This window comes from Ctenocephalides felis, unplaced genomic scaffold (assembly GCF_003426905.1).
Source record: "Ctenocephalides felis isolate EL2017-DRISC unplaced genomic scaffold, ASM342690v1 CF-g0.4_SCAFFOLD_01170, whole genome shotgun sequence".
Classification (NCBI taxonomy): Eukaryota; Metazoa; Arthropoda; class Insecta; order Siphonaptera; family Pulicidae; genus Ctenocephalides; species Ctenocephalides felis.
In genome coordinates, this window is record NW_020537324.1 from 58,884,801 (window position 1) to 58,899,806 (window position 15,006).

Below are 15,006 nucleotides of genomic sequence, written 5' to 3' on the forward strand. Positions count from 1 at the left end.
TATGGTCTTTTTGGCATTTGTCAAAATTAGACTTTTGATCGACGTTTTCTCAAAAACGCCTGAACCGATTTTAGAAATTTAAAAGCCATTTGATGTATTTCGATGAGGACTATTATTTGTCAGTTTTGTGCAACGATCTGCCAAGCCGTTTCTTTGTAATTTGAAAAAAACTTTTCGTCGACATTTAAGCTCATCCTACCGAACGATTTTAAAAAATCAAAAACTGTTCGAAAGATATCATTTGGGAATGATGCTGATTAATTTTAGGTGAAAATCTACCGAGCCGTTTTCTTGTAATTAACTGTTGAAAAAAAGTGTTAAATTTTCGTCGACATTTAAGCTCATCCTACCGAACCGATTTTAAAAAATCAAAAACTGTTCGAAAGATATCATTTGGGAATGATGCTGATAAATTTTAGGTGAAAATCTACCGAGCCGTTTTCTTGTAATTAACTGTTGAAAAAAGTGTTAAATTTTCGTCGACATTTAAGCTCATCCTACCGAACCGATTTTAAAAAATCAAAAACTGTTCGAAAGATATCATTTGGGAATGATGCTGATAAATTTTAGGTGAAAATCTACCGAGCCGTTTTCTTGTAATTAACTGTTGAAAAAAAGTGTTAAATTTTCGTCGACATTTAAGCTCATCCTACCGAACCGATTTTAAAAAGTCAAAAACTGTTCGAAAGATATCATTTGGGAATGATGCTGATTAATTTTAGGTGAAAATCTACCGAGCCGTTTTCTTGTAATTAACTGTTGAAAAAAAATTTAAGCCGATTTTCATGGCACTTTTTTTGGCGATATACATCATGGTCTTATAGAACTTACTGTAATATTATGGCCTTACGACAAGTAGTTTAATTTTACAAATTCGTCAAAGTTTGCTAAAATTATTATCGTTTTTTTCAAAGTAGGATTGATAAAGAATATTATTTACACTTTTTTTTTATTAAGTCGATTATTTACACATATCGGGAAGTTCATGTAACTTGCCTCAAGGCTAAATACCAAACCAACTAGTTTAACTTCCCTTAGGGTAGTTAAAGTAATGGGCCGAAAATCGAAAATGAAAATTTTTACATTTCTCGACGATTTGAAGGTTTCTGAACATTTTGGCATACCTCAGAAAAAATGGATGTGTGTGTGTGTTTTTTTGTGTCCGCATTTTTTCGTTTACGTTTTCGGGCGCACGGATCAACCGATTTGAATGGTTCAAAAACCATTCGATTCCAATTGATAGGGAGATGTACTGATTAATTTTTGGCAAAGGCAGGTCCAACCGGTGCGGGGATAAAGAGCAAAGAGTGCAGAAAATAGAAATCAAGTTTTTGAGAGAACGGAGTATCCGATTTGAATGATCTAAAAAACATTCAATTAGTAATAATTGGCAGAAATTGCTATTAGTTTTTGGCAAAGGCAGGGCCAGCCATTTCGAAGATACAGGGCTAAATATACAAAAAATGGCAGTTTTTGAGAGAAAATTCAATTTCGTAAATACATTCCTTGTTGCATACATATATAAGTCTTTATGATTATTACCTATAATCCAAATTAACTAGTAGAGTTGCAATTTTGAGCAATTATTGAAACTTTGCGTTTTCTAAATTCATATATGATACGGACTTTAATTCTAAGAAAATAATATTTGCGAATAAAACAATTCCATCTAATTATAACTAATCAAATTTATTATATATATGTATTTGTTTTAATTAATAATTTCAAAGCTTTAATAACAATTATTCGTCCTAATAATGATTCCATACGTTTTATTTGAGGACTATTTTATTTACGGAATCCTACAAAATGTCAAAAAATAAATTTTTTGATGAAAGTTTTAATATGATTATTAAAATGGATTATTTATTAATGTTTTTAATTTTAAGTTGCAAGTAAAATGCATTTTTTATAAATTTATATTTAAAATGATTCGTATAAGTTTTTACAAACCGATGCAAAATAATCTAGTGTCTGATTAGAGTGTTTTAAATAGAATTTTTATAAAAAAAAAAACAAATATAAATTTTATTTATATAAAAATATTTTTAAACATCTATAATCATTAAGATTTTTAAATTGGATGAACGTACATAATGTATTTTAGCCAGTGTGATATTTTATTTCACGATAAAATTACTTTTGCTCAACTTTGATGAAGCAATAATTGCTCAGAATTTTATTGAGATGAAGACGTTTAATTTTTGAATAACGTACGTGAAAATATTTGTGTATCAATATACTCAGAGCTTTCCAAAAGCTTTTTGGAAAACCTCATATATTGATAACATAGTATATGAACCAAGAAAAAGACATACGAAGCTAAGGGAAAAGTATGCAATCCCCAAATTATTCAAACTACTCAACTCTAGAATGCTAGAATCATTTATTTTTTCAGTATTGTGCCAATAGATATCAGAAATGTGTTTTTCTAGTTAGTACTGTACAAGAAATGTTTTTCTTTGCTGTTTTTCAAAAAACTGTAAACTGGTCCTTTTTACCCAATAGGCGTGGTATCCTTTTTACCCAATTGGGGTAGCCACGGGACAAACAAGTCCAATGTGTTATTTTAATTTTAAAGCGATTTTTCAAAATAATAGCTATATTATTCAACCAGTGCAATATAAAAATTTCAAAAATGCATTTTTACGTAGATAACACTGTAAATAGACTTGATCTGGTATTTTGTCAGAAATATTCATTAGCAGAGTTGAAATATTTGCAATTTCCTACTTTTTTCCTCACTCACGTGTAAATTTTGTTATATAAAAAACTATTGAATCTAACTTAAAATCAACAATACTCCTTATTATGAAACAATTATATGACGTATTCTTAAAAATTATATCATGGTATCGTAAACTAAACAATAGTGCTTACAGAAAAATTAACAATAAAGAAAATACTTTTGTTATGGTTTTTCAAACATTGCCTTTTATCTCCGTGAAAATTGTTGTAAGAATCAATGGTTGGTTATGAATCTTTTTCCCTATACTTTCAAATATTGTTGTCAGGAAATTCTTAACTTTACTTGTTTGTCTTTTGTTTTTGTCTCGTTTGTCTTACTTAACTTGACTTAAAGAAAAAGATATGCGAAACTAAGGAAACAGATTTGAGAACCGAAAGTTATACGTATTACTCAACTCTGAAATACCAAAATACTAAATCAGTTAGTTTTTCAGTGTATACTATAAATCGATACAAGCATAAAAACATTTTTATTTATTTTATTTGCTTTTTTAATTTACAATCTGTCGTTATAAAGAGGAAACAATATTCAGTAATTCTGATGGATAATGATATTAGGGAAGAAGGTCGAAAGGTCACCCAGGTGGTAATCCGTTTCGTTGTTGATTGTGTAAAGCTTATAGAAGTGAATTAAGAGTAGTACTGTTGCAAAAATTCAAAATAACCTACAGAAATAAATATAATATTGTAAAATAGTGCACAGTTGATAATAGAATAATCTGTATCCAAATGTTAGTGCAGAATTCCAGATAGGGGCCGAAAAAAATATTTATAAGCAGATATTTTTGAGTAGCATTTCAAGTACTATACATCGTTAAGCTTAGTTTTTTTTTAATAATTAAAGACATGTATATATTTTTATGTACCTATTTATATAGAGACTTCTCATATAGCTCCCAGAGAGACTATTACGACGTCGCGAAATGAAAATCGTTGCGTTAACCAAATCACTAATGCATGTAGTGACACGCGTAATAACAATAAAACGGAAATTAGTTTTTCCCACAATTACAAGATAAGTTATGCATGCATTGTCTTTGTAAAATATGTTAAACTCTTACACACTCGGGTCGACTATAATTGCAAATGGAGGTTAATGTGCATGTAATGTTTTTTTTACAATTGCTAAAACGAATACATTTATCGTGATTAATCAGGAATGAAACAAAGTTCTCCTTCGAGTCGATTAACTGTGATATTTTATGATGAATACAGTTATTTTTACTATAATGTATTAAGTTAGAAATCATTACTATTGATAACTTGGTGTATGTAAAAAGCTTTTTAACAGATCTTCAGGCGAAAAGTTTGTCAGTTTATATAATTAGAAAATATTATTCTACCGAAGTCTATTATTATTACTATTATTAATAATTTTACTTTTGTGTAATATTTCAATAATATATTAATGAGAATATCAAAGCTAGCTCTATTTTTTTAGGTTCTATGCATTGAATAATTTAAAAATACGTTTAAAATGAAACTTATCATACTTTACAAAGTAATTGAGGAATAAATGTCGAATTAAATTAAATATAACTTGTGCACATATATTTATTCAATATTCATAATATTTGGGTGGATACTGGGTTAATAATGATTACAAATTAATATAACTACTGATTTTGCTATCAAGAAACTCTTTTGCATTTGTATCTAAAATATTATTAAAAGCATGTTTTTTGCATTGATGTTCCTGGTGTTAAATTTATTCTTTCATATTTTAATAAGACTTTCATATTTTCATTTTAGCAAGACATACACATATAACATGTGTATATGTATGTATACATATGTTCGTACCCCAAAATTTCTATTCTTAATTGTAGCAGCAACAAAAAAAAATAATAAAACAAAAAATAACATAAAAATGTAAAAAATTATTATATAATTTAGAAAACGATGTTTAACATCTCCAGAGGTCTATGTAAATAAAGACCTCCACCTTAGGTCTATGTAAATAAAGTCTAAAATATTTAAGTTAGATTGGAATTTCAACTTCAATTTCTATTTAATTAAAAATATCTTTAGTTAAATGAATTGCAATTAAATAAAATAATAGAGTTCTATTGGAGCAAAAACTGTTCCTAACTAATAATAATTTATTAAATCAGAATGATATATCAATATTTTAATAGGTTTCCTCTATAAAGACCGCAGTATTTTGTTTAGAATTGGAATTTCGATTTTTAACTAAATGAGATGCAATAAATAAAATAATAGAATTCAATAACTGTTTAATTAATAATTTATTCAATCAGTATGATATAATATTCAAATAAACTCCAAAATACGAGTTATTTTTAGATTTAATCTTGTGTTTAATAATTTCCCATTTATGTTTCAAAAAACAAGTTTATAAACATAAATTATATAATTTTAAACAAGTTTTTTAATCTGGTAATCATTAGTAGAATTGAGATGGTAATATAAAATCATGCTAATATTGATTTGTTGATGAAATAGTTTAATTTAAAAGAAGTAATTTTACATTTGAGGTAAAATGTATCTTTAAGATCATATTGAATAAAACCAACTAATGTTTAATATAATATTTAAACATATATGATAATTTGATTAAATTAAATTAATTATGTATATATAATATATTAATTATATATAATATATAAATAATTTATTATATCATTATTTCGAGTTCTTTGTAAATATAAAAGTATATTCAAATTCCGTTATTTTTGTATATTAAAGATTACTTAATCATTTATTAAGTTAGCAATATGTTTCCAAGTGAAAATAGCCCTCACCCGGCATTGTTGCACCATATACTTGCTCTATTACAGAGATTGTAATAAAAAAAATTATCATACAGAGATGTGACAACTGTTTGGGTTGCCATCTGTAATAAAACAAACGTAGTTTGTAAGATATTGATCACAACAGCTCATAGAACCCATAAGTTCTGATTGCTGTTCAAACAAAAAAAAAATATAAAAAAAATATTAAGTTAAATTTGAAATAATGTTACATTGTATTGTACCTATATATAAAGTTTAATATTATGTATATAATATTTGTTATTTGTCATTTATTAGAAAGATATTGCAAATATTTGCAGACTCTAATATAATATAGCAATTTGTTAAAGTAAACTTCAGGTTAAACAAAGCCATAGTATTAAATCTTTAATGTTCCCTGGTTTTAAGATTTTTTTAACGATTTTATTCTGCAATTTGTTTATACAAAACAATGAGTAGGGATTGTTAACAATATATATATATATATATATATATATATATATATAGTGTGTGTGTGTTTGTGTATGAAAAAGAACATGTTATAATTAGATATTATTAGGTACGGTCAGCAGAGAATCAATTTACCAGGAGTAGTAATAATCAAATCATTTTATCAAAATTTTAATATTTATATATTTCTGTGTTTTTTATGTATATCACCTAATTAACAATGACCTATCTCATTTTTTCGCAGCCGTGGGTCGAGGTATAGTCAGCCGGCGCGCAGCGTGTATTCTTACCGGAGCGGAGCGGCGCCGTCTGTTGCGTCGACCCGGAGGACACGTCGATCCGCGGGTGTCAAGGCGGAAGCTATGGTCGCACCTAATCCGTTCTGCCCAAACGTGAGAGGAATGTGTTGCCTCTTGCTACTACTAAATTTGGGACTGATACTTGTCACATTGGGTTTCGTGATTGTCATTCAATTCTTCGAACCACTTTTTGTCTGGTATGTAAAAAAGAATAATATAGACTGTGATTTTTAATTGGTTGTAATAAATAATTTAAATTTTTTCAATATAATTTCAAATATTTTAAAATATATTAATTGTAATTAGACCTATGTCAGCAAATATATGATCGATCAGTCTTTTTGGAAATATAATAGCATTAATCAGCGTTTTAATACTATTAACAAGCGTTTTATACTCTTAACTAGCTTCATTGTAAGGTTATAAAAAAATTATTATAATATAATAAATTCATTGAAATTATTTTCTAACAATTAATTTTTTCGTTGCTAAAACTAATAAATAACTTTAAATATTTTGTGGCAGTGTGAGCTTTGTTACGTTTTCTCTTATTAGATTTGAAACACAGTATACTTTATAACAAAATATTTCAATCGTCGTTTTTCCTATTTAATTGCGGGCTTAATTTTTTCTTGATTTAAAAAGGTTTATTTTAATTTTTTTTTGTAATATTGGTAAATGTTAAAGTTTTTTCTCAATACTCTCAACAACGATGTGAGTACATTAGATATTTTGACCAATTTATAATAAGCTATGGCTAATTGAAGTTTTATTGGAGGTAAATAAATATTTTTTATATAAATAATATTCACATAAAATAACTGTTACAGAGAAATAATTTACCTTCATTATTATTATACCTTTAAATAATATTCACATAAAATAACTGTTACAGAGAAATAATGTTTGTGAGAATTTCCCTTCAAAATATTTTATTATTTAATATTATTGAGAAGTTTTCTTATCATTAAAGCTCTAAAGAAATATCCAATAACTAGACCTAACATTCATAACCCTTCTTACATCATATATTTATCAAATGAAAGGATGTATGTTGCAATTGCATATTTGAATAAGTGATTATTAGAACAGAAAGCATTCTAAACGGGACATAAGTAAAGGTTATATATGTGCCGGATTATTATTAAATATATCGAATTCCAGCACTAATGGAATGCAACCTTTGGAGAAAATTTCACCGGCCCTCCCACATACCTTAACTATATGCATTACATATATTGCTATATTGCTGATTATTATTTACAATGTTTAACTGTGAATAATAGTGGTAGAGCCCATGAAAATCAACGCCACTAATAATTTAGATCAGATAATTGAATTTTATTTTTAACTTATAAAATTCTTTCATTTTAAATGCATTACATGAAATAAATGGATGAATATTTAAGAAATACATACACACATGTATATCTATATGTATATAAACCTCGTGTTATAATGTTGGTTTGCGATGGATGCCCAAACTACTGAAGCGATTTTAAATTTTATTGGCTCATCGTGTGCATATATATCCAACTTAGGTTATAGGAAATTTTGATTTCATATAAATTTGATTTGATTTTATATGAATTTTTAAAAATTTTGACAGAAAAAGACTAAAAAAACAAAACACTAAAATCAGTCGTACCCCCTAAGTAAATATTTTTGTCAATTTTGTCAAGTAGGATTAAATTAAAACGAAATAAATAAAAATAAATGCTTATAAGTAATAATTACTGGACTTTATAAATTTTCAAATTAAATTGAGTATTTTACCTTTATTTAAAAAATGTGCTTAAAGTACGAGGCGCCTAGTCGCCTTAGTCGTACCTGCTACTAAACAACTTACACATATAGAAGTCAGTTTGAAATCGATTGAAAAGTCGATTTAGTTATCAGTTATAAGTTACCAAGTATAATTAAAATAAGCTTAAAATAAAATAATGATGCCCAAAGGCAACGAATGCACTTACAAAATTATTTACTCTGGGTACTAAGAATGAAGATAGAGCTGTTATTGGTTACACCCACTTGATGTACACGATTTTGAGATACTTTATAATATTTTATTTATCCATTATTTCTTTGCATTTATCAAAAAAAACTCCTTAAAACGTTTATATTAAGTCGATACTAATATATAATTTATAAAAACGTAACAAAATGGGCCCGGGGCAGTAGTACGAATTAAGCAACTTACCCTCTATATAGGCTTCATAAAACTGGCGATACTACATATATTTTTGAATGGATCAAATGTTCTAGGTAGTAAAAAAGTAAATTATATTATATATTTTACTTCTTCCAGGATACTAGGCATAGTGTTCCTCATATTCGGCTTCTTGACGCTGATAGGCTCCCTTATCTATTGTGTGGTGGTGTGCCGAGAATCTCGAGGTCCGCGAGACCTTAATCCTGAAGAACTTTATTGGACGCACCATTGGCAGAAGAGTATTGGCCACACGCCGAGTGCCCATGGCTATAGCAAGCACAGTGGGTTGGACGAGAGGGACGGCTATGGCAGCGATAGATACAGCACTGCCAAATATTCGGATAGGGACAGTACTAGATACTGAAAATTACAGAAAAAGAGGCATTTAAGAACCAACGATAATTAGTTGGAAATAGCATTTCCAATAAACTTGCGAAAAGGTAAATTTGAGTGCCAACATGTACTTGGAAGTAATACGATACGAGCTGATATTAATATAATCGGTCCATTCTCTTTGAAAACATCGCAAAAATTTATTTATACAGTAATCGATTGTTCGGTACATCCGTGCAAGAAAAATGTTTGTTTGTCTTATTTTGATCAAATTTTTTTGGTCTAATAGAATAAAACAGAATTTTTAATTCATCTGTAATGTGCATCTATAATCTTCTCATCCAAATCTGCATGAAACACAATGCTCGCATATTATAGACAAAAGCTGAATAGTCTGCTTTGGATTAATATTGTTTAACAAATATAATAATTTGCAAGATATTGTAATAATTTACTGATAAATAACTTTGTGAAAGATTGAAAAAAATCTTCAAGTACCTTTTACAGAATGTAATATACTTAATACAAATTATTGGAGTACTTAATATCTGAGAATATTTCTTGAAAAAAACTTAGTTTTTTCACATAAGTTATAGAATTATTTTTAATATAATAAATGACACAGTCAATTCTAATTCAGATTACCCCTTTCAAATTAAAATATAAACAAAAACTCATCTAGACAAAAACGTTTTTCCTTTACAGATGAATTTCAAAAATAATTAACTAATTATGATTAAAATTACTGATCCGAGTACAATTGTGCACATAATAATATTGAACTTTGAAAATGAGATAGGTAATTGTTACCTATTATAATTTATATATTGATCAAAACTGTTATTAAGGCTTGCTTATACTAATATTAAATAATATATTGTATTCTAGCAGTCGACTGTTGAACAGTTAAAAAATTTGATCGTTTTTCAATTATGATGAAAATAATGCATTGAATTTAACTTTACAACGATTTATATAATTCAAAAATTATATAAAATTTTATATATGCATGAAATGTTTTATTAGTTTTTATAAATGTTTTTTATATATTTAGATGCGAGCAATTTTTGTGCAATAATATTAATCTAAAGAGTAATAGAATAACTGTAATATTTATATTTAAAATATATGTTATAGATTTAATTACTATTGTAATTATATGAATATTGTTAGATTCCTTAATGTGAAAAAATTGGAGAAAATTGTTAACGACCAAAAAACAAAAACAAAGTAAATGTAATATGTTGTAAATAAGTTTCTTAATTATTTAAATTAAAATAAATTATGTTTTGAATTTATTGAAATGTAATAAAATACTAATCAGTTTGTTTTATTTATTAACATGTGACAACTTCATTAACTTCCCGTAGGGTAAGTTATAGTAATCCCAAAAAATCGAAAATGCAAATTTTTATATAACTTTACGTTTCAAAGGTTTCTGAATATTTTGACATACATATACTGACAAAATGGATGAATGTGTGTGTGTGTGTGTGTGTGTGTGTGTGCGGATACAAATTTTCGTCGACGATTTTGGGAACACCGATCAACCGATTTGAATAATTCGAAAAATATTCGATTCGTATTGACAAGGAAACATGCTGATTAGTTTTTAGCGAAGGCAGGTCTAGCCGTTCCGAAGATACAGGGCAAAAAGTAACATAAACGGTAACTCGGTTTTTAAAAGAACGGAGCGTCCGATTTTAATAATTTAAAAAACATTTTACTTGTATTGACAAGATGAATAACAGTTTGAATTTTTGGGAAGGTAGGTTCAGCGGTTATGGATTCTCAATGAAAATAAGTTAAAAAATGTCATTTAGTGGTCAAAAATGTTTATTGGTCATATGTACATCAAATTATCAGATATTTTATAGAGATTTTAATAATGTGTACACATTTTGTGTAATTTTTTTTAGGTTCCGTACCAAGATTTTTAAATACGGTACGGCCAGTTCCAGCAATTTGCCTTAAGGCACGATGCCATACACTAATAGTTGTGTATCATTTTTTAACAGCATTTTTAATAGGATGTTGGGTAAAGTTGCTCAAGTCGTACCACTGCTTAAGTCCTTGATTACCAACTTTGAAAAGTTGGTTGAAGAGTTTGGAAACCACTGGCTTGAGTCGTATCCCGGCTTACATTTATGAATTATACCATCTGGTAACCTTAATTTGAATATTCATGGAACATTGACAAGTGGAAGCCAGACGACTTTGTGAGGCAAAAATAATTTAAAATGTAAGTTTTTGTTTTCATTTTATTATTATTTTTTGTACTTATTTGTAAGCTTCTTATGACAGTTAGTGGTTATATTTATAATATTTATTTGGCGATCATTTAGGTATACTTTACCGTTGTTATTTGTTTATATTATGTCAGTGCTTTTAATTTTCAACTTTGAAGACTATGCGGCTTAAGTCGTGCAAAATTCCTCTAATATTTATGCATTATAATAGTCTACTAACTTTTTATCAGTAAATTAATATGGCGAAAAGAAACTACAACACTTGGAAGCAGGAGGATATGGATGAAGCTTTAAAAAAACATCGCAATGGAGAAATTGGATTTAATGAAGCCTGTAGAAGATATAAAATACCAAAACCTACATTTCGACGACATTTGAATGGTTTAAACAAGAACACAAAATTTGGAAGACCTAATGATATGCCTCCGGATATGGAAGAGCTATTAGCAGATCATTTAATAGATTTAGAGTCTTTTTTTGGTTTAACTAACATTGAATTTAGGAAATATGTCTTTGAGCTTGCAGAAAAACTGCAATTACCTCATCGATTTAATAAAGAGAAAAGAATAGCAGGCAAAAAGTGGTATTACAGATTTATAAAAGATCATCCCAAATTGAATTCACGTGTGTCAGAACCAACTTTGATGGCTAATAGTAAAGAGTTTAGTAGAGGGGGTGTTAAAAGTGAAGATGTTAAAGATGAAGATGTTTTCTGATAAACATGAAGAAATGCTGGAAAGGTTGGTTTGCATGAGTATTGATCAATATGGTTATTCGATTATCAACTATGAAATTATGCACTGGAGCTACATCATCATGACTTTATGCTCCAAGATGATGATGATACTATGTAGAGTGTAAAACTAAAGTCTGAGTTAAATACTTTATCTCCTCTGTCTTGAGGATAAAGATATATAAAATTGAGCAAGGTACAGAATTGTCAATATAATTAACTGATAGTCCTTATAAAAATGAAACAGAAAATAAGTAAAATGTTATTGAAATTATGCCTGCAATAAGTTTAAAAAAATATCAACGTAGAGAAACTTCAAGAAAACAAACATTTGAATCGTGAGAACATTTTTGAAAACAATAAAATTATCTATTTTAATAAGAAAGCTTTAATTCTTACTAATTGTTAATAGTTAAGCAATTAAATTAAATTAAATAAAGATTTAATAAATACCATATATATTCTATTAATTTAATTACACTAAATTTTTCAGACTAATAATTTCAGATTTATTTTCTTAGGGATTCGACTTCAGCAACCTTATTCTATTTAAATTTTAATATGCAGAAATTCTAAGATAGTTTTATTTATTATTTAATAATAAAAATGTCTATTCAATTGCCAAAGGAGAAGTTTGTTGTCTTTGCAATTAAAACGTATTAACGATATTTACTGGGCACGCGGGCTTTTTTAAATAATCATCAATGATTCATGAAGTTTGCAGTTTAATCAAAAGATGGCCTCCGTATAAAACATCAAGTTGACAACTTGATAAATAACGCACGTGCAGTTAATTGACAGCAAGCTTTTGTTTGTCATTTCTTGTGCTCTTTAAATAAAAATGAGAATAAACGAAAATAAGAAAATAATAGGTGAAAATGTTGTATTAGTACCTTATATGGAGCATCATGTACCAAAGTAAGTTATTGCGCATTATTTACAATTCTAATAATATACGTAATTAAATTTACAATATGTACTATATTGGTTAGACTAAAATCATTTTGGTTTTTCAATTAGATTATTAGATATTCACAATACTCCGTAAATTTAAAATATTTAATTACAAGATACATTTTTTAATAAATTTAAACATTATTTGAAAAGGTTCAAAAATAGTTTTTATTAGAAATATAGTGTTTATACTTATGTCTAAAAAACTATTTTGCATTTATATTTACTTCAAAATGTTTAATTTACATTTAAAATTGTTTGATATGCAGGTCTTACCTGTTTCCGTAATGCTCTGTCTTACACTCTTGTCAAAAAATTGCTATTAATTAATAATAAGATTTATTACTATTGCTTTACTATTATTTGCTAATGTTTTAATGCATTATCGATTGTGATCATATACAATTTCACAATGTCTACTAATTAACCTTATTTACTTAAAATAGTATTTCTTATCAAAAAGAATATGTTGTAAGTTTTTAGCACAATTAATTACAAATAAGTAATTAACAAACTAACTTGAATCGTTACTAATTAGTTAGTTTTGTATTCTCTCTTGTAAATAATTAATGTAAGTTAATTTATACAATTATCTTTATAAACAAACTATTTTTCTTATTTGTCACTATAAGTTATTAGCTGAAAATAGTATTTATTGCCAAGAATAAGTAGAACTTACTTGGCATACTTCATTACGAATAATGAATCTTTAAATATTGTTTTACATTTAATATTATTAAATATTTTATAGATATCATAATTGGATGAAATCAGAAGAACTACAGAAATTAACAGCCTCTGAGCCGCTTTCGTTAAAAGAGGAGTATGAAATGCAGCTTTCATGGAGGAATGATGATGATAGTGAGATATTATTAATGAAACACTTATTTTAAAATGTAAATATTAAAAGATCCCAAATTATTCCAGAATGTACTTTCATTGTGTTGGATAAATTGATCCTAGAAAAAACTAATGATGAAATAGGTATATTTTATATATTGACATATAGCATGCATATTGCTTAACTCAAATTTTTAAATTTAATTACTAACTATGGATATTTGTAATGCTAGCAAAAAATAAATGTTTATTCTGAGCCTAGAAGTGATGTTGCAATCAAAACTCTAGTTGGTAATTAATAAAAAACTTTCAAATTCATATTTGCTAGCTTACAAGTTCTCTATGTATTTTTAATTATAATTCATTTATAATTTTGTATATTTGTCTGCTTTATATTTATCTTTTATAGAAGCGATGATAGGTGATACAAATATTTTCTTGCCTGATCCTAATGATTCAGCTTTAGGAGAAGCTGAAATAATGATAGCAGAATCTTCAGCTCGAGGTAAGCGGAGAGGTTGGGAAGCTATGTTGTTGATGCTGTGTTATGGTATACAAAATTTATCAATTAAAACATATCAAGCTAAAATTTCTTATGATAATGAAGCTAGTTTAAACATGTTTAGAAAGTTGAAGTTTGATGAGATCAGTCGTTCTGATATTTTTAAAGAAATTACATTACAAAAATCAGTTGATGAGAATTGGATGAAATGGTTATGCGGTATTTTACCCACATATATTTGTGCAGATTATTTGTAATATTTATTGTTCATATAATATAGTAATAATATTAATTTGATAATGTATAATTTTTATAATAGTAATAACAAATTTTGTAACAAATTCACAAACACATTAAATGGTCATTTATAATGATGAAATGCTAATTTATTAATTATTAGTTTGTGTTGTGAGTATTACCAAGCCATAATTTTTCATTTAAGAAAAGAACGTTGGTCTAAGTGATTGTGAAAAAAGGAAACTAAATAGAATAGTAAAATAGGAGGATAATAATAATATCGGTACTTGACGAAGGAAAACTGAGGAATTTGTGCTGATGAGATTTTTTCATGGATATTTTTGTATAAGAGAAGTTGATAAATTAATTACTGCAGTGGCTATGGATCATTACTGATGCAACCTGATAGCAAATAGTAAGTAGAGATGTACATGTCATGATTTATTTTTAGCATTAAACGAGCAATTATTCTAAAGGTGGAACATCAGATTCATCAAAATTTTGTATCACTTTCGGTGGTTGTTTTTGTTGTTTCTTGCTGTTTTCAACAATTTTGCTGAAGTCCATATCATCAGGACCACCACCGATTTCTAGATATTCTCGCCTGCAAAGTATTATATATATTATTGCAGAATATAATATTTAATTCTTTTTTTTTACCTCGACATTCCCTGGTGTAAGCTTCCTTCTTTC

General features: G+C 27.3%; 4 protein-coding genes across 7 annotated transcripts in view; 3 read left to right on the forward strand and 1 right to left on the reverse strand.

Annotated features, from left to right (window-relative positions):
• The window catches only part of LOC113366343, a 51,868-nt gene extending 42,887 nt beyond the window's left edge, over positions 1-8,981 (forward strand). Inside the window, exons 4-5 of the mRNA XM_026607934.1 lie at positions 6,199-6,450; positions 8,562-8,981. Of these exons, the coding sequence (XP_026463719.1) occupies positions 6,199-6,450; positions 8,562-8,829 (520 nt within the window). The 3' untranslated portion in view covers positions 8,830-8,981. The remainder of the gene's footprint in view (positions 1-6,198; positions 6,451-8,561) is intronic.
• The window catches only part of LOC113366341 (zinc transporter ZIP11-like), a 356,006-nt gene that overhangs the window by 296,443 nt on the left and 44,557 nt on the right, over positions 1-15,006 (reverse strand). The window lies entirely within an intron of this gene.
• On the forward strand, positions 10,932-12,117 carry LOC113366349. 2 transcript variants are annotated; one of them, XM_026607940.1, is made up of 2 exons: positions 10,932-11,040; positions 11,278-12,117. In XM_026607940.1, exon 2 carries the CDS (start codon positions 11,287-11,289, stop codon positions 11,761-11,763), a length of 477 nt encoding a protein of 158 aa, XP_026463725.1. In that variant the 5' UTR covers positions 10,932-11,040; positions 11,278-11,286; the 3' UTR covers positions 11,764-12,117. The 2 variants fall into 2 exon arrangements, with proteins under 2 accessions (XP_026463725.1, XP_026463726.1); XM_026607941.1 differs by having other exon boundaries at positions 11,022-11,143.
• On the forward strand, positions 12,597-14,751 carry LOC113366350 (N-acetyltransferase 9-like protein). Of its 3 annotated transcripts, none has more exons than XM_026607943.1 (5): positions 12,597-12,698; positions 13,486-13,595; positions 13,662-13,718; positions 13,984-14,079; positions 14,519-14,751. In XM_026607943.1, the coding sequence occupies exons 1-5, from the start codon at positions 12,622-12,624 to the stop codon at positions 14,575-14,577; spliced, it is 399 nt and encodes a 132-aa protein (XP_026463728.1). In that variant the 5' UTR covers positions 12,597-12,621; the 3' UTR covers positions 14,578-14,751. The 3 variants fall into 3 exon arrangements, with proteins under 3 accessions (XP_026463728.1, XP_026463729.1, XP_026463730.1); XM_026607944.1 differs by lacking the exon at positions 14,519-14,751 and adding an exon at positions 14,201-14,325 and having other exon boundaries at positions 13,984-14,124; XM_026607945.1 differs by lacking the exon at positions 14,519-14,751 and adding an exon at positions 14,201-14,255.